Source organism: Triticum aestivum, chromosome 7A, assembly GCF_018294505.1.
Source record: "Triticum aestivum cultivar Chinese Spring chromosome 7A, IWGSC CS RefSeq v2.1, whole genome shotgun sequence".
Taxonomy (NCBI): domain Eukaryota; kingdom Viridiplantae; phylum Streptophyta; class Magnoliopsida; order Poales; family Poaceae; genus Triticum; species Triticum aestivum.
In genome coordinates this window covers 736,413,518-736,433,049 of record NC_057812.1, presented here as the reverse complement: position 1 = coordinate 736,433,049, position 19,532 = coordinate 736,413,518, and the positions used below count along the sequence as shown (strand labels likewise).

The window sequence follows — 19,532 nt, the reverse complement described above, 5'->3', positions numbered from 1 at the left end:
TATGACGATGCTGGCAGCAGCACGGCGTCGTGCGGCGGAGGGAAAACGGCGTGGCCGATGCTACAACTGTGACCAGCGCGGGCATTTCTGGCAGGACTGCACGAAGCCGAAGAAGGCGGAGGAGGCGGAGAAGGCTCTCCTCGCCAACATCGACATCGACGAGCCGGCCCTTCTGTAGACGTGGCTTAGGATAGATAGGAAATAAGTCACGGTGGCACGGCGAGTAGTGTGTGCCCGCGCCCAACGTGGCGAGCACCGTGGCGGGCACGTGTGTCTGTATGGGCATTGTCCGACTAGCGTATGTCCTGTGTGTGCGTTAGTGTGTGCGCGGTGTGCGTGTGTGAGTGCACCCGACGTGCAGGACTAGGGCGAACGTGAAGGGCTGGACGAGTTGGTTTGTTGCGAGCTCGCCGCGACCGGGGCGTGCGCGTGCGCGCCGTGGGCGCGGCCAGAGCAGGCCGGATCAAACGCTCGAGTGGGTAGGGACGTGGGGTGTGTACCTTGGCGTGGCCCGGGTATAAAACACCTCCCGTGTGCCCTGTAAGAGATTGTGGCCGGAGTTTGTGCTCAGGGTGATACGGCTTCGACGAGCGACACTGCGTAGGGGGTGCAGCGCGGGGTTGGGACACTGTGTGAGGATGAACTGGGTCAGCCTATACTCGCTCTCGCGAACTTGCGATCAACGCACGCGGGGGTCCAGATCGGACGGCAGGCCAGCCGAGTAGCAGCCGCCGTAAAAATGATACTAGTACTACTTACCGACCGGTAACGAGCGCAGCCAGCCTCGACCTTTTGTAGTCCCACACCGCTCCCGTGCAAGCAAGCTAGCCGGCCTAAATAGCCTTGCGCTGATCGCTGTATCGGCTTAGGAGGCATTCGCGGACCAGCCATGCTAGTTGGTCGCTGGTCGATCGAGTTTGCTGAGGCGACTCTCTTTTATTTTGTTCTCTGTTCTCTTTTATTCCATGCCGCGATCATCATTTAAGCCTCCGGTTAATTACTCCCGTGGATAGTACCGCAGGACACCTTCGATTAGGCTGCGCAGTGGTCGTCTTCGTTCTTCGCTTCGCGTTCCTCATGCATGGTGATGGTGTGTGTGGCGACGACAGAGTCCGTGTACTAGGTGGTACACGCGCCATCAAAAACGTGGCCTTTGCTCCGGCCACACCGACCTATGGCGTCGTTGTTGTTGGAGTTGGGTAGCATGTATGATTGGGCTTTGGCTTGAACGTCGTTGATGGCTTTGTAGCTTTGCCGGATGTGCGAGGGGTATGCTCCGCGATAGTAGATGTTTGAAGGAGAAGAAGGAATGGATGGACGTGCGACACATGGAGTGCACACATTCATCGTTGACCACATACACGGCCGCCAAATAGCGGAGGTAGTGGCCACCTTGCGCCGCTTGGCGTGGTGGCCCCAGTTGGGTAGGCCGCTTGCCGATGAGCGTGCACTGCTGACACGGAGTGCTAATGGTGACGCCGAGCCCGCGGCCGCGATGGACGCGTCGGACCGGAAGCCGCTACGCATGACTGGCCCCCCGGCCCGTGCGACACGTGTTCGTCTCGGAGAAGAGGGAGGTCGCAGGATACGCCAACGCATGTCCCAGCCCCAGTCGGGTGTTGTCCTCGCCGCCATAGTTACGAGAAGTCGTCGTGACTCGTCAAGCGCCTCGACGCCGCTAGCGCGTTGAACGGATCATGTCACCAAGTCTTGGCTAGCCCATGGCGCCTCCATGGACCGGCGAGACCGAGGGCGAGTGAGGTCGCGCGATGCGGCGGGGCCTCGCCAGACACCGTCGATGATGTAGGCAGGAGGGGGTGGCACACTAGATCGCGCCTGAGAACGGCTGTGTCACCGAGTCCCGACATGATGGTGTTGCCGACGGTAGACGGTGGAGGGTGCACCGGGGACCGTGCATGGACGGCAGCCCCGGTACGTCACACGTCATCATGGGAGTCGTCGAGTAATGCATCGGGAACCATGTACGGGCGGCAGCCCCGACACATCGTCGTCTTGCGTGAAGGGTGCGCTGGGGACCGGATGGGCGGCAACCCCGACACATCGTCACCGGTGAGTAGTGCACCGAGGGCCGCACAGCCCCGGCCCGTCGTCATCGTGAGCGGCGGGCGCACCAGAGGCCGCGCACGCATGACAATCCCAGCCCGTCATCGCCTTAGCGGAGTTGTCGATGGAGAGAGGGTGCGCCGAGGGCTAGGACAGCCCGGCTCATCGCCGCCGGTTCTGAGTCCAACATGAAGGAATCACCGGTGGTTGGACAGGAGAGGCAACCCCCGGCGTCGTCGTCTTTAAGGCAGGCCGGCGTGTGGGAGTCGCCGACGAGGAGTGCGCCGGGAGGTACGCACCAACGACAGCCCGGCGCGTCATCATCGACCTCGCAGGTTCTCCGGTAGAGGGTGTACGTCATTGCACGAGCAGACCGTGTACCGAGGGCTGAACATGAACGGCCGCACCCGGCACAGTTTCGTCGTCTTCAGCGGTAAGAGATAGAGCCGGCGGCCGGCTCCGTCTCCGGCCGTGCGGCCGCAACTCCGCTGGCCACCGTGGAGATGTGCAAATAGAGGAGAGATGGGAGAGATTAGTATCAGTTCTCACCTTGAGAAAAGACGATTGGCATGATGTCAGATCTTCGTCAGCGGCTCCCCTAGGTGCTTCGTGCGTAAACCTGTGAATAGTTTGACATCCAGGCCAAAACCAGTCGAGACTGTACGAGTATAGCTCCAGTGTCCAAACCAATCCAAACCAAAAACTTGTAGCTAGAATCCAAACCAAACCAAACTATACGTATTTCTCACCCAATCCAGCTTAAATTGTTTCCAAGTTTTGGATTAAACCCACAAACTCAAACCATGGACAAAGCACAACAACCGTGTAACTGACTAGTGAGTATCTGCTGCTCGGGTGTTGGAACTTGGATACAAAAAAACTTGAAGAAGGCAGTTGCCGTTTAGGTCATGATCGTTTGCTCAGGGTGTGTTGGTCGCCGGCGTCTCCTATATTAGCTAAAACGGACTCCTGACGCACCGGTCATCACCGGAGACAACAAGATACAGTGGGAGAATGGACACAGAGAATTTGGTCACAGACAAACACCTTGCCGCACCGACGGTTTTTCTGTTTTTCTCCTCGAGCACGAACTCGATCCGCTTGGTACAATACACGTGAGGGAGGGGAGCTTATACGCGCGTGCACTAATGCGCCACGCCGCGCTCTCGACGCACCCCACTCACACACTCGCCATGTTCCATGCTTCACGGCTCGCCCGCCCGACGCGCATGCACGCACTCCCGACGCCCATGCCACGCTGCCGATGCACGCACACACACACACACGCCCATGCCCTGCACGGATCGCTCCTGGCGCACACACGCACGGACAAACACACAGACGCTCCTGTGGCCTGCACGGACCACTCCTGGTGCACACGCACGCCGGTCACCACTGTGCCGGTCATGGCTTCCCAACATCCTAGGTTCTACGTACGCCGGCGTCGACATGGTCATGGATGTCACCCTTGTCATCGGCGTGGTCATGGAGGTGCAGCAGGTCCAAGTCAAGATCATCTTCTCCCAAGTCAGAGGCGCCCATGGCACGAGTACGCACGTGGACGAAGCTTGGGCTGGACGATGGATAGATTGACAAGAAGCGACTGAGCGTGCTGGGAAGGCGGTGGCATTTGGACCTTCGCTTGGGACTAGTCCATCAATCCGGTCTCAAACCATAGTTTGCAGCAGTTTTCAACCCATAAGTCTACACCCAACCAAACCTATCCAATCCGTTATTAGCCACAACCCAAACCGAACCAAATTGTTTGTCTATCTAAATCCAGTAGAGACCAAACTAGTGAGACCAAATCAAAAACCAAACCAAAAACTAAGTTTTGATCCAAACTATTTCGACGTTTATTCGTGTGTGAGTTTTCCATGAATGTAGTGGGTATTTAGAGCATCTCCAACGGCCGCACAAAAATTTGGCTTCCAATAAAAGTTATAGCGCGCCACTTTAGTACTTTTAGTGCGTCGGGACCAACATTGCTTTTGCAGACGCCCAAAAACGCGCGCACAAAAAGCACACAGTGCAAATTATGAAGCGCGCGCAATCCAGAGCCTAAAATATGCTGCACGCGATAGCGTTTTTCATCAAGTCCTAAAAACTTTTAGCGCTACAGCATCTGCTGGAGCTGTACGGCGCCAAAAAAAATAAAATTTTAGTACGTGGAGCTCTTTTTGGACACCTGTCGGAGATGCTCTTATAGGGAGATGGAGACGGGCAGGGCGCTGCACCAGCCGCCGTCACCGTTCCGATATTCTTGGACACGATATGGATGGGACGCAGTTTAGATCAATGCCCGATCCATTCAGCCCCTCGCCCAAGTAGCTTCCTGATCGATTGCGACAGCTTAAGCTGTACGCGTTAGTTCAGAATCCATTTTACTTTTTATCTCTTGCGCCTGCTCTAGTCGGTACAAAAAGTGTTGACCCTAGGCCCTTGAGAGTCTTATTACGTGTTGATTGAGCTCGCCGGCTGGCAAGTTATCCATACGTATTTGTATACGTACACACGCTTGCCGGCGGAGCGTGGGTATTCAGGTACGTACATGCATGAGTGAATACATGTATTACAGCTCTGTACGACCCGGCCTTTACACATACCGTACCAAATCTAATGCACGTACGTGTTTTTTTAACACATGCACGTACGTGTTAGTACGTAGCTTTCCTTGATACATCTGTACGTGTCTTGGTCATGCATGGACAATACAAGCACATGCACTAAAGGCATGCACGTAAGTGATCATCTAAACACACATACGAGGAGACTGTGGACTTAGAAAATTCATTCATTTCTAAGAATACATTTTCTTGCCGAATCACATACAAAAGTATGTCGAACAACTGGCATAAATTTAAAGAATGTACGCGTGCTTCATATTTCTAGTAGCTTTTAGCTGAATCTAAAGGAAATTGACAATCTTAAAGTTGTTGTCTCACGCAGACATGGGCGGTGGATACAAACGAACATGCTTGCAGTAGTCTGGGGTATCACCATCCATGCACAAAGGTAGTGTTTTCCATCAACGAAGCTCCAATGAGTGACATCTTTCTTTCATCAACCAAACATAATGACTTGTATGTTTTGCCTCCAATTTTGCAGGTACGAAATGAGAAGGACGAAGATTTTCTTTCCCTTCTTCATCATTGGTATGAACTTTATGAGAAATATGAAGTCCAGAAAAACAACGCAGTGCTGGGCTTTGGTCAAGCTGAGACGATAGCAGATGACGAAGATGAATCTCTTCCATATGACATATTTGAGGTTGAGAAACTTTTAGACATATGTTATGGTGATCCAACAAAGAATGGTCAAGTAGGCCTCTGCTTTAAGGTATCACTACTTTATTGTTCGACGTTCTTAGAGCATCTCCAACAGGCGCCCAAAACTAGGCCACGCGCTAAAATCCGAGTTTTTTGGACGCCGGATAGCTCCAGCAGAAGCTGTAAAACAGTGCGCGCGCAAAAAATGGTTGCGCATGCTGAAAAACGCTATCAAAAGCTGCAAATTTGAGGCGCTGGTTGCGCTCGCTTCACAATTTACACTGCGTGTTTTTTGGGGCGCAGATTTTTGGGCATCTGCTAAAGCAATTTTGGGTCCGGCGCACTAAAAGTGCTACAGTGGCGCGCTAAAATTATTTTAGGGCGCGGATTTTTTTTGCACCTGTTGGAGATGCCCTTATGCAAGGTTCTTATATATTACAGAGTTGATATTGTATTGTACCTTCTTTGTATTATTCTACGCTTGTTTCCTACTACGTTAGTGTATAATTTTTTTAAATATGTGATCTCCTTATATATGTGAGGTGCAAAGGATATGGACCTGCTGATGATACATGGGAGCCGATTGACGGCCTGAGTTCTTGTTCATTACATTCTATTTTGATTCTAATCTTTTAATATTGCCTTTTGCTTGTTAAAACTTTCAGTGATTCTCCTAAGTCTATTAAAGAATTCGTTGAGAGTCGATATAGCTAGGGAGGGTATTTTGCTGTTACCTGTAAGTATATATAATACTCTTTTTTGTTCTTTCTTGTTCATTTTGTTGTGGTATCTACTTATGCATATTTCTAATTTTGAAGGGCTCTGTAGATGTTATCAGTGGGGGAATAAATTGTATAAAATCACCACTTTGAGGGCTAGGTTTGCAGAAAACACGTCAAATTTTCTTGACAGAAAGCACCATGTCTTGTGTAATCTTGTTGCAAGAAATACTGATCGGTGGATTTGGCTCTGTTAAGCGTGTTTATGACAGATGGGCCCATCAGTCAGGCTGACGTGGTGCCGCTTAACATTATACTCCACACATGTAACGGTGAAGTTTGCTAACATTGTCATCACGTGTGAAGCCATGTGGGGTCCACCTGCCATTAAAAGAAAAAAAAGGACAAGTATTTGGTCGTGCTCACCTTATCTGCACCAACCCACCATTGCCCGTCCTGCCCCTGACCCCGGTAGAAGCTGCCGCCACTGTTATCACGTCGAGGTTGAGGCAGAGGTCGTCGTTGCTGTGCGGAGATCGCGGTAGGGGGCCGAGGTAGGAGGCCGCCGCCCGTCCCGCGCGAGGCCGAGGCAAAGGCCGACGTCGCCCTTATGCTCTGCTCGGTGACCTACTGCTTCTCTCTATGGCATAACAGGCGCAACACGGTGGACAAGATCATCCTCGGGCCAACCCCCTTCGTCGTCATGGTGCCCCCGTTGTGTGGGGGCGATGCCGCGAAGCTCGACTTCGAGGCTCACCAGTCACCACACCGCCAAGAGGGCAGGGCACTCCATGTCGTTCTCGTTATCGATGGTCAGATGGGCACGGAGGTTGTGCCTGGGGTGCCGGCCGTCCAGGTTCTTGCCGGATCCGAGCTCGGATTTGAGTGGGGAACACGAATATGAGATACGGAAGGCGGCACAGGCTCGGTTCTTACTAGATCCGGGCGAGGGCGGCCTAACGACGATGAATTTCTGGAGCTTGGGTGCCATGGCGATGGGCGGCGGTGGCGCTCCACCATGCTGCTGGTTCGGGGAGAGAGGGAGAAACTAGGAAGAAGTGAAGAACTAGAGAAAAGGTAGGAGGAAATGCTTACAAGCGGGCCCCACGTCCTGCAAAATAGTTCAATGTAACGGTGTGAGATATTGGTGCCACATCAGCCTGACTGGCGGGCCCCATATGTCATAATCGCGCTCAACCGAGCCAAATGCGCCAATCGGTTATTTTTGAAAAAGATTACACAAGACATGGTGTTTTCTGCAACAAAAATGTAGCAGTGTTTTCTGCAAATCTAGCCCTCAAAGTGGTGGTTTTATGCCATTTACTCTCTGTGGGGGCCTCCTTGCCAAGGCATTAGTGGATTAAACAGGCACAGAACGCACAATGATCCACTTAAGGATGAACGCAACAAACAGTTGGTTGTCTTTATGGATATTGTTGACTATCTGAGTCCCAAATATGTTCTAATGGAAAATGTAGTAGATATACTGAAATTCGAAGATGGTTTCCTTGGAAAGTATGCGCTAAGCCGCCTTGTCGCAATGAATTACCAAGCTAGGCTTGGGATGATGGTTGCCGGAAATTTTGGACTACCACAATATAGGATGCGTGCATTTTCTTCCTTCAGTGGTGTGTCTCTTTTCTATCTTCTTTTTACCTTGTAACACTATACTACTCAACAAGAATGTAGATTTGGCAACACAGGTACTTCCAAAATTCCCACTTCCCACCCATGACGTTGTTAAGCGAGGAGTAGTAGTGCCAAAAGCATTTTCATTAAGATAATACATGAATAACCACCACATTTTTGTAATTTTTTTACTATTGTTTTGTCTTACTATAATGTTGTTCTTTTCAGCAATGTGTCGTTGCATATGACAAAACAAAAGATAAGCACTGGAAGAAAGCTGTTGTCCTTCGAGATGCAATATCTGATTTACCGAAGGTTCACATCATAACATTTTCCTCCTATGCTCATTGTTCCTCCAATGTTACTTGAGCCCATGTGGATTTTATTTTTATGTGTTATATATCATTTTTCCACAGGTAAAAAACAATCAACCTAATGATGTACTGGAGCATCGCAATAACCCCAAAACCGAATTCCAACGCTACATTCAGCTTAATCGTAAAGGTAATCCACCTAGATAACCCCAAAACCGAATTCCAACCCTATACTCATGGCCTGACTATGCCATGAGTTTCATGGAAGGAAAATCATCAAAGTAAGTACGCCAAGGCTCCTTTTTGTATGATTTGTACAACATTGACCATTCATCGACGATCTGATCCTTATTTTGTCTGTTGAGTTGCGGACCATTCAGGCGCATATGGTGGGACGAGATTTCTCCGACTGTTGTCACCAGAGCTGAGCCTCACAACCACGTACATAATGCAAACTTTAAAGATACTGCTCATGTTTCTTGATTCCTGACTGCTGGTTGTTGCTGATCAATGACTGAGCATGCGTTGACGGACATTCTTTGCAGGTCATCTTGCACCCGACGCAGGACCGGGTCCTGACCATCCGCGAGAAGACTGCAAGGCTTCCCAGATTACTACAGGATCTTTGGCACTATAAAGCAGAAGTAAGTTGGTTAGAGCATTACTAGTAGTACCCCTAAAGCCTCAAACCCTCAAAAATAACCGCTTTTTTACGGGTTGAGACAAAAAAATCGCAAAGAATAGAACCCCTCAACCCTTAAACCCTTAAATTTTTTAGAGGCTCAACCCCTATACTCCTCGTCGACCCGGTTTCCTCTTCGCTTTTGCGCGGGAGGGAGTTTTCAGCTCCCTCCCCAGATCCGCCGCCCTGCCGCCCGCCTCCGGCCGCGCTCCGGCCGCCCTGCCCGCCTCCGGCCACCCCGTTGCGCACCGCCCCGGCCGCCCCTCCGCCTCCACGCCCCGCCCCGGCCGCCCCTCCGTCTCCCCGCCCCGCCCCGGCCCGCACCGCGGTGCCGCCTCCCCGCCCCGTCCCGCACCGCGGCGCCGCCTCCCCGCCCGGCCGCGCCTCCTCCTCCCCGTCCCGGCCTCGCCTCCTCCTCCCTTGCGCCGCCCCGCCCCGGCCGCCCCTCCCGCCTCCCTGCCCTCCCGCCCTGCCCTCCCGCCGGCCGCCCCTGCCCTGCCCTCCCGCCGCCCTGCCCTCCCGCCGGTCGCGGCTCCCGCCTGCCCTGGCCGCCCTCCCGCCGAAGCCGCGCCCTCGGCCGCCCTCCCGCCCTGCCCCGGCCGCCGACGCCGCCTCATCCGAGAGGTGAGGTTTTTTCATTTTTTTTATTTTGTTTCATTTTCTTTTTGTTTCATTTTTTAGCACTAATTTGTGAATGTCCTTTGCAGATGGAGATGAACAATGAGGAGATTGTCATGTCCGATTCGTCGGGTTGGTCGACATCTGACGATTCCGACATTGAGGAGTTGTTGCAAGATGACGACGTCGAGATGATGAGCCTCCTCATCGACGTGCAATTGTTTGAAAACCGCGTGAAGCTGATGGATCAGAGGAGAGGGTCGAAGATGGGCCGAGTCACCATCTACCGGAACCGCGCTCTCGGACACGAACATTTGATGGAAGACTACTTCTCCGAGGTACCTACATACCCTCCTCGTCTCTTTCGCAGAAGGTACCGAATGCGGCGTAGTTTGTTTGTGAAGATTGTCACCGATTGTGAGGCCGCCTCATATTACTTTAAACGTCGTAGATCCGCCGCCGGTATCATGGGGTTTAGTGCATATCAAAAGATATCGGCGGCAATGCGGGTACTCGCTTATGGCATACCCGCGGATTATACCGACGAGTATCTTCGCATTGGGCAAGATACAACCACGGAGTCAGTCCGTAGGTTTGCCAAGTTGGTCATCAAGTTGTACGGTGAGCAGTATCTTCGGGCACCAAACGAGGAAGATACAAAAAGATTAATGGAAATGAATGAAAAAAGGGGATGGCCGGGGATGCTAGGTAGTCTTGACTGCATGCATTGGAGGTGGAAAAATTGCCCAAAGGCATGGCACGGAATGTATTGCGGTAAAAGCCGTGATGCTACCATTGTGCTTGAGGCCGTAGCATCTCAGGACACATGGATTTGGCATGCATTCTTTGGGTTGCCAGGAACACTCAATGATATCAATATCCTCAATAGATCTCCTTTGTTCAAAAGATTAATTTCTGGGGATGCTCCAGCTTGCAACTACAAAATCATGAACAATGAGTACTCAATGGGATACTATCTCACCGATGGCATCTATCCCGAATGGGCAACTCTTGTGAAGTCCATCAAGGAGAAAAATGGGGTGCCCTTAACAAGAAAAGAGGCTCATTTCACCAAGGCACAAGAGGCAGCCCGCAAAGATATTGAGAGAGCTTTCGGTGTTTTGCAAGCAAGGTTTGCCATAGTTCGTGGTCCAGCTCGGTTTTGGGACAAAAAAACCTTGATGAACATCATGAAATGTTGTGTGATTCTACACAACATGATCCTAGAGGATGAGAGAGGGTTAAACCTCCCTTGTTTCTATGACAATGTTGGTACCCGTGTGCAACCGGAAAGAAACCCTTCTCGCACACACGCTTTTCTTCAAGCACATCGTCAGATTGAGGATGCAACCACTCATGGTCAGCTCCGGGATGATCTAATAGAGCACCACTGGCAGTTGGATGGGCGGCGCATTGGCCCATGATGTATCTTTTTTTCCTTTTCTATGTCCTATTTGATTCGAACAATTAGTGTTATTTGCTCAAACATTGTTGTAATAATTTGAATGATTATTGTTTTATTCGGTGTTGTAATAATAACTAGAATGATTATTGTTTTATGTCAATTGTGATGGAATTTGTGATATGTCATATGATGAAATGTGATGAAATGTGTGATATATGAAATGACAGTTTTAAAGGTTGGGGTTGAGGCAAAGACTAGAACCCTCAAATCCAACCCTTAAAGCAGGTTACGGGTTGGATTTGAGGGTTCTAGTCTTTGCCTCTGTTTTTCAACCCTTAAAAGTGTCAAAAACTGGCACTTCTCAACTCTTAAAACTGCTACAAGTGTTTGAGGGTTTGAGGGTTCTACTAGTAATGCTCTAGCTGCTGTATGTATTTGCTAACACAGAGACCATCTATCTCTGAACATGTAACTGTATTTTCTTTCCATGTAGCTGATTCGGTTGCATTGTTCTTGTCTTGTATCACCTAGATATACCCAGGTCGGCAATGCGGTTGCCGTCCCGGTCGATCGAGCCATCGGATGTTCCCTCGGGCGTGCTTTCAAGGGTGAAATCCACGGAGACCGGCCCCTGTTCGAACTACGCGAGAGTTTCGGCCTTTTGGATCAAGCGTCTCTGCCACAAGATCGTCCGCAGGAGTAGAAATTCATAGCGGCGAAGTAGAACGATTGTTTGAGTGGTTATGTTGATTTTGGTCATAGTTATGCACACACTTGTGAAGAAAATTTTGTAACTAACTTAACTGAGCTGCATCTAAGAAGTGACTGGCACTGAAGATTGTTTTGGAGTTCTGCTTCTTTGTGTTGTTTTTCCACAAGGGTAGTTTCTAAAACTCTTCATACACTCTTGGTATTGCTGAAGAAAAATATTAATATCCTAAATGGTGGTAGTTGCAAGTAGAACCAAATCTAATTGCATTTTGGTAATGACCATGATTAACTTGCGCAAATGTTTACCAAGCAAGCACATTCTGAATACCCAGATCAAATAATAATAGTACTAATTCTGGAATAGATAGATCCACATGAATAGAAGGCAAATTAACAGAGGCAAGTTCAGTGCAGCTTCCATGGCACAGCCTCCTAGTCCTAAACACACTAGAAAATACTAGAATAGAGTTCTCTAATGAGACCTGGTTCAGCATAGAGTAATGGAATCCTCACAGCCCAAGAGCCACAACAGGGCACATAGTTCTACTTAATTATCAGTACAGCCACACCTTCAGTGAACTGATCACCTAACGTGCAGGTGAGCAGGCATGGAGCCTTTTTATTAGAGCAGCAGTAGATTGTAGAGCATCATCAGCAGTAGAACATGACCTTCTTCACGCTGTCCTTGAGCGCAGGGAGGGGCCTGACGACCCCGGCGCCGGCGGCGCGGGTGCTGCGGGACGTTGACGAGCCGGACTTGCGCGCGCTCGAGATGGAGCCGCTGTCGGAGCTGTCCGGCTCCATGTAGAAGCGGGCGCGGAAGGCGGCCAGGTGAGCGTAGTATGCTGGAGGGACTGCAAATGCAGGGGAAGCAGAAAACGTTTTCAGTTAGTCAGAAATGTTTATCACAGTTCAAGACTTTCAGCATGTTGGCAAACATAAGTTATTTAGGATGGCAAAGATTTCAGGGTGCGGACTTACCGATCGACACTGAGCGCGTGCACCTCGCGTAACTGCACAAGAGGTCAGAGGAGATTGTAAGATAGGAAGACAATGCTCATTGTTCGTTGATCAAGAACACGATGAGAACCGGGCGAAGGATTGCAGAACTTACGTGTAGCAAAGGTTGTTGGTGAGGGTCTGCAGTCCATCAGCAGTGAAGTTGTTCTCATCCCACAGGACATGGTAATGCGCGGGGCGGCTCGTGCCCTACCCACAATGGAGATCATTTCAACCATCACCTCATAGTCTAAATGATGAAAACAATATGCAAGTATGTCTCATCAGTTTACCTTGATGCCGGCATGGCTGCACAGGAAGAAATCAAACTCTGTAGGGTGGCAGATCTTGGAGTCAATGACAGTGCCTGCAAACAAATGAAGCAAGGCAGATCAATCATGGAGACAAGATCAGATCATGACAGAACACAGTGAACGATATATTGGCATGACAGTAACTCACCAGGAAGGATGTTGCCGCTCTTGTCGACGGTGCTTTGGTCATTGTGGTTGTGCGCAAACAGCCTGGTGTGGTGGCGCTTCTGGACCACGACGAATGTAACCAGCGGCTGGTAGTTTGCTTCTAGCGATGCGCATGCCTGAGAGACATATCAAGGAAGATCAGAATGGAGAAGGTAAAAACCCTGAAAAACAGGGGAAATTGTACTGTTTGTTACCTTTCTGATGGCATCAAGCTCATGCAGTAGAACTTGGTAGAACTGGCCTTCACTCACGCCATCCCTGCGTAAAGGCAACCACCTTTAGTCCCAGCTCTCAAGTATATATCACAAGCTATTTTTCCAAACAAACTCCAGTGTTAACACCACAGGGTTTTTTTTTTTAAATTGTCTCAAAGTACTAGTGTAGAATTTCTGCAAGGCAGCATACCTATAGAAAATAATACGCTCAGGCTTTTCTCCGGTTGTTCGCTTAAAGGATATAAGAAGCTCCCTGGAAACATGTGCAGCACAATGTGTGACTTGTGCCGAAAAGTATAAAGACAAGGAAAGGAGACTGGGGAGGGTGAGGGACTGAGGTGGATACCTGACCATGCCACCATGGATGGTTCCTCTCTGAGGATCATGAGTCACATTGTACAGATCCTCTATTAATTCCTGCCTGTGAGTCTGAGCAGAGACTAGGCCAGCATACTTGGTCACCTCAGGCCAATCCTGGGAGGCCACAACCTGCAGGGCAAGGCAACATGACAGAAATATAAGGTTAATGTTTTTCTTTCAGCAAATATGCCGATCGATCGATGTAGATAAGAACAGAACAGTCACTGAACATGGAGAGTATGAGATTGTTCAACTTACTGCAGCAATGGAGGGGCTGCTGTCTTCACCAGGATGAGGATGGGTGACATCTGCGCCGAATATGATCGTCGGCTTGTCGGTAACCAAAGGAATGCGCCTTGTCAACGCATCAGCCAGTACAGTGTTCCTTCCCCCAACCTTCATCAAGAAAAAAAGGTCACGTTAGACTCGACAACCGAAGAAACGCACAAAAAGGCAACAAGAAGTTGAACACCTACCTTGACATTTATCTTGAGAGAAAGGTTTGCCAGGATTTGCTTGTTCATCTTGAACACTTGCTTTGTCAAACAACACTGGGAAATTAGCCCAAGGTCGATCTCGCAGACACGCTTCAGGTCACCTGATATCGTCACAGTGTGAGCATTTTGGCCAAACCTAGGGCCTAACAGTTGCAGAAATAGACATAGCCGAAACTTAAGTTACCATAAAGTGAGCCATTGTTATCAGGGAGTATCCCAATAAGTAATTCGATCTCCTTGCGCTGCGGTCCAAGTGCGGTCATGGCATCATGGAACCTAGCTTTCAAACCTCTCTCCACTTGATCAGGGCGCACGTATATAACCGGAAGAACAGGCTCCAAAGCAAAGTCCTATAATTGACAGTAAGTAGCACTGTTACTGTTGTAAACAACAAGTACAGAGAAAAAATAGCATGTACAATGTGCAAAAAGTGTAACTTGAAGCATTTCAGGGGTACTTGCCATTCCTGAGGCTTGGCACATGCGAGCGAGTTCACGGCAGAATCCAGTAGCCATACTCTCTTGCACATTTCGAGCGAAGTTGACACACAGCCAGCTCCTGACTCTAGCACCATTGACCATTTTCTGCATAAAGAAGAAAAAAAATGAAAAATGAACAGTAAGGGTCGAGATAAAGTACACAAAGGCGATATGATTCATGTAGCATTAGTACGGCTGTTTGATGGATTGTTATTTTATTACCTTGTTCATCATATTCCACTGGCCAACTCTAGGCAAGCAATCCTTCTCTCTACCAGTCTCGCTGTACTTAAGCTGAAAGAATAGAAAAACAGGGGAAGCCATTGTACCAGACATTCAGAAAACAGGGGAAGTTACAGAAACTTGTGTAGTATGTCCAGCTCTCATGCACCATCCATTCATAAAAAAAGATCACTCGCACAATAAGGGCACTAGAACTTCAAAAGACATTGTCTCAGCACAATTGAGGTACTTCTTCCACCTACCCGAGGAGCAGGCAAAATCCGTGCCTCGACTGATGCCAGGCGCTCGCTGATCTTAATACCAAACTCTTTTGCATACGGATCATCGTGGTAAGAGTTGTGATTCACCATCTATGGACACACACACAAAAAAAGGTTATGTTCTGCATAATCATGTGAGATTGCTCACTTGCACATAGTAGAATGGTAGAAGTCCCAACAGTACTGAGAATGCCATACCTGAACTATGTCGCGCTCCCGGTCATGTGGACGCTGGCATGTCTCCTCAAGAAGAGCTCTTATCTGACCCTGGTTCAGCCTCTTGGAGTACCTCTGCCCCTCCACTATTTTGCACACCTGAATAAATTCAGTTCAGGATTGTAAGCACAGATCATAAACAATTGATTCACAGGTTTCACTGTGAAAGGTTGAAAAGAAATAGAGCAGGATCTTCACTATGTAAAAAAGAAAAGGGAGTGTATTTTCAGTATTAGCATTATACCTCCATGGGGAGGTAATTTGGACGCTGCTGGTTGCCGACTGTCAGACAGGGAAGATTGATGTGCTGGATGGCAAACCCATATGTCTCCTGAAAATACTGGACAACGGACTTCACCGTGCCCCCTTGATCAACAGGAAAACTGCGGCGAAAGAACACCATTTTTTAGGAATACAAAAATAGCACCATAGGTTTTCCAACGTACATGAATGGCTTCAGATGAAATAAGAGGGAAATCACAATGGTGCATGATGAAAAGAGGAAGCTCCATACCTTAGCTCCCTTGTTGTCTGAGCTGTTAAACCAGATATCCGGTACTTGCGCCGTATGTTGCCACGGTGAGTAACTTCCACCTTGACTCCTCTTAGGGCCTTCTTGATCTAGCGTGTTCAACGATAACATCAGCTTTGCTTGCTAACTTAGTTAATAAAAATTACCAAAAATATTTATGCAAGAAATCACAGCTCAACTAATCTATTGCGAAAATAAAGCCATTCAAACTTTGATGAGTTATCGGAAACGTATTCATCAATAAGCCGACAATGGACTGTAAATTCATTTAACATACCCAACACTACCGTCTTACAACAAAGGCTAATCTTCCTAAACAAAGTAGGACAAAATGTTGAGTACAAACTACAAAGTGTTAGCCAAGTATACCTTGACTCGCTCGGCATCCGAGAGGGACCTTGAGTGAATGTCAGCGTTGAAAAGCTGCCCGACAAAATCGAGGACAGGCAGCGGCTCGAAGAAAGATGTTGCTGACATATCTAAAAAAAGGCAGAGAAAGGAAGGTCAGTGTATATTGAGGGAAGTATAGAAGGAAGTGTGAAATCTTAATAAACAATTAAGCAACATCAAGAGGCATCTCTATCAAAAAAGTTCAGAGCAACAGAACTTTGTGAATGCATCCTACCATAAATAACAGTAACATCACATCCAAAGATAGCTGTAAGCCTGGAATGCAAAGAATGTGTATTAAAGCTATCTTAAGTTATCACTGATTATGCTAGTGAGCTAGCTGGTTTTAAGTGCATTTCACATATCATTTTTCCTATCTTCAATTCATTAGAGAAGCGTTGTCTCTGAACAAACGAACAAACAAAAAAGATCATGTGTATGAGTTAGTCATGTAAACTTTCTGTACATGAGGCCTTAATGGCATAACCATAAGCAGGAAATTGGGCCACAAAATGAAGCATGGACCTAGTAATGAGCATCATAATAATTAGATACCTAACAGAAGAGTACTTGTGTTGAGTACACAAATGGATAGGGAGTTTCCCCCTCACTGAAAAGTGAAAACTACACATATCTATCAGAAGGCTTTAGTTCTGAATGTTCTGTTCAGCAGAACAACACTGATGTGAATATGAAAATGCAGCAATTTCCACTGCTAATCAGCGGGTTCACAATGTACTAGTACTGCTAGGGAATACATATGATTAGCATACAAGCATTCATGAGAAAAGGTGAGAGCTTTACCGATATTGAGCGACAATCCCATCTGAGTAGGGCGAATGGTCTGATAAAACCCGCGCCAGCTCTCAACCCCGTCGCCGAGTGACCGCCTCCTCCCGAAGTCCGGTGAGAAGAACGATCGTCCATATGGCGCATATCTAGAGGGCAATTCATGGAAGCATATCATCCTTTCAGTCCTTCACCCAGATCTCCTACTAGTATTACATAATGCATAGTAAGTGATCTAGCAATGTACTGTACCTAGCTGTTGGCAGCTCACGCAGGACAATGTCAAGGACCTGCAGGGCCTCCTGGGGAGCCTCTGCCTGCCTCCCGGCGATGTACTGCTCGAGCCGGCGCAGATCGGCCCTCGCCGCGTACCTGATCACCACCTTGAAGGTCCTCTCACGCCTACATTATCATGGAATGAACACAGTCAGAAACAAAATGCCAACAAACAAACAGAGGATTAAGTAACCATCGCAGCTCACCTCTCCTGGCCGGAGCCGTCGTCCTCCTCGAGCACGGTGATGTGGAACTCCTTGGAGGTGAAGGGCAGCGGGCCGGCGGTGTACATGCTCTTGCGGCCGTCGTAGGCCGGGAGGCGCCCGCCGAGGTAGGACGCCCGGTGCAGGCGCACCAGCTCGCCCATGACGGCGCGGCCGGACACCCGCGACGTCTCCGGCGTGATGGCCACGTCGTACTGGTGCAGGTCCTTATCCGGAAGCTCGGCGAGGAAGTGGTTCGCCTTCACCAGGCACCGCGTGCCGGCCCGCCCGCTCCCGGGGCGGTGCGGGAACTTGCACGAGCTGTCCGCCCGCGGGATCGGCGCGCGGGCCACGACGAGCTCCCTGCCGGTGCCGGTGGTGACCGAGACCGAGTCGCCGTCGTCACCGTCCATGGACAGGGCGTCGAACTGGTCGGTGACGTCCTCGAGCTCGAGGTGCTCGGCGACGGCCTCGAGGGCCTCCGGCGGCGGCTGGGCCGGGGCGGGCGGAGCCGGAGTGGCGTCGTCCGTCTTTGCTTGGCGCAGCTCGGGAGCTATCGTGGCGGCCGGGCCGCCGTTGCCATTGGCGTGCGTCTGCGCCGGAGCAGGGGTGGCCGGACGCCACTGCTGCGCGGCCCCGCGAGGCTGGTAGGAGCCTCCTCCCCCTCCTCCGCGGCCGCCTTGCTGCGGGTAGAAGCCGAAGCCGCCGCGGCCGCGACCACCCACGCCCCTGCCCTGGCCGCCCCCTCGCCCGCCGCCGCCACCTTCATCACCGAACCCCGGCATCCTCGGCCTCCACGACCCCATGCTCGCTCGATCAACTGCAGCCAACGAGAGAGAGACCAAGATCTCAGTCAGAACAATGGCGTGAGCGTACTCAACTATATACCATCTCGAAGCAAACAAGATATTTCTCTCGGGATTTCATCAAACCAAACAAGAAAAGATGCATCTTTCGGCTCGTTCTTTCTTTTCATCAAACTCGGGCCAAAAAAGCAGGGGGACCCAAATCCACCGGCCGCAAGAGAAGAGACGCGAATGGCAGAGATCGGAGAGGAAATGCGATGGCCCTATCGTCACCTTGGCTGGCCGGAGAAGGGGGTCGATCCGAACTCCTGGGCTACAGGAGTCCCTCTCTCGCTGCTCTGTTCCTTCAGAGAGAGGAGGAGGGGTTGGGGCTGTGAGTGTGGAGTGGAGGTGGATGGGGGGGAGAAAACGCCAAGGAGATGACTTTATATGCTCTAGCTAGTGTCTTGCAGTGCACCCCACCCCACACACACCCTCCTCCTCCTCCTATTTCCTCCCTTAATTTCTCTGCTATTTGTAATTCCTGGTAGGTTATGTTTTCACAGCGCATTTATTTTGTTTATTTAAGTTGTTCATTTGCTGGTTGCTGGTTCTTGTAAAGACAATCTAGTGTGTTCATTATCTTGTCAAAAAAAAATTCTTGTGCAAACTTATAATTACTTCCCACCGTGGCGGTACACGTGGCGACCGAGCGGGCGGCTTTGTGTAGAGTTCCTCCTCTAGCTTGTGATTAGACCTGGCCATGGGCAGCCCGGCTCGGTCGGCCCGAAAAAGCCCGGCCCGACCTTGTCCATGGGCCGGGCTCAGGCCTAGATTTCAAGCCCGACGGCCAGGCCCGTCATATTCGCGCATTAACGAGGAGGCCCGGCAGGCTTTTAGCTCATGGACCGGGCTCAGGCCCAATTTTTAGGCCCGACGGTCGGGCCGGGCTCGGGCTCGGGCCTGGGTTTTTTGAATCGGGCTTTGGTGGGCCCAGCCCAAAGCCCGGCCTGGCCCGACAAATGGCAAGGTATAATTGTGATGTAGTATTGTATTGCATCTTTTCTTTTTATGGAACTAAAATCACGACACTTATTTCCGAACTGACGGAGTATTTGTTAAGCTGCTCCGGTCTTGTGCAAAAACAAATCGTTGTGGATCAAGGGTTGGATCGGCATCGTGGTTTATTTTTGCTCAACGGATTTTAAACAGCCCATAACAAGATGGTTCGTGTTTCTCGGAAAAGAAACGACAAGAGGGGCCCTTGGAAAATACAAATTGAACTAAGAACGTGGAGGCTGATTTACAAAGTATAGAAAATATATTCAATTTCAGAAAAATAATCTCTTTTAAATGGGTGCCTAAAAATGAGAAATGTTTTTATTCAAGTGACAG

General features: G+C 49.8%; 1 protein-coding gene and 1 pseudogene across 1 annotated transcript; one reads left to right on the top strand and one right to left on the bottom strand.

Moving 5' to 3' along the window:
• Nucleotides 1-2,252: 2,252 nt before the first annotated feature.
• LOC123153944 (DNA (cytosine-5)-methyltransferase 1-like) lies at nucleotides 2,253-11,450 on the top strand (annotated as a pseudogene).
• Nucleotides 11,451-11,742: 292 nt separating this feature from the next.
• On the bottom strand, nucleotides 11,743-18,581 carry LOC123149841 (protein argonaute 1D). Its single transcript, XM_044569584.1, has 22 exons — nucleotides 18,432-18,581; nucleotides 17,356-18,172; nucleotides 17,126-17,275; nucleotides 16,889-17,022; nucleotides 16,064-16,173; nucleotides 15,677-15,783; nucleotides 15,407-15,545; nucleotides 15,145-15,261; nucleotides 14,929-15,036; nucleotides 14,666-14,737; nucleotides 14,426-14,548; nucleotides 14,149-14,314; nucleotides 13,944-14,065; nucleotides 13,726-13,863; nucleotides 13,454-13,596; nucleotides 13,298-13,360; nucleotides 13,087-13,150; nucleotides 12,873-13,008; nucleotides 12,704-12,777; nucleotides 12,526-12,620; nucleotides 12,393-12,424; nucleotides 11,743-12,265 (listed from the first exon to the last, which is right to left on the bottom strand). The coding sequence occupies exons 2-22, from the start codon at nucleotides 18,156-18,158 to the stop codon at nucleotides 12,063-12,065; spliced, it is 3,099 nt and encodes a 1,032-aa protein (XP_044425519.1). The 5' UTR covers nucleotides 18,159-18,172; nucleotides 18,432-18,581; the 3' UTR covers nucleotides 11,743-12,062.
• Nucleotides 18,582-19,532: the final 951 nt, after the last annotated feature.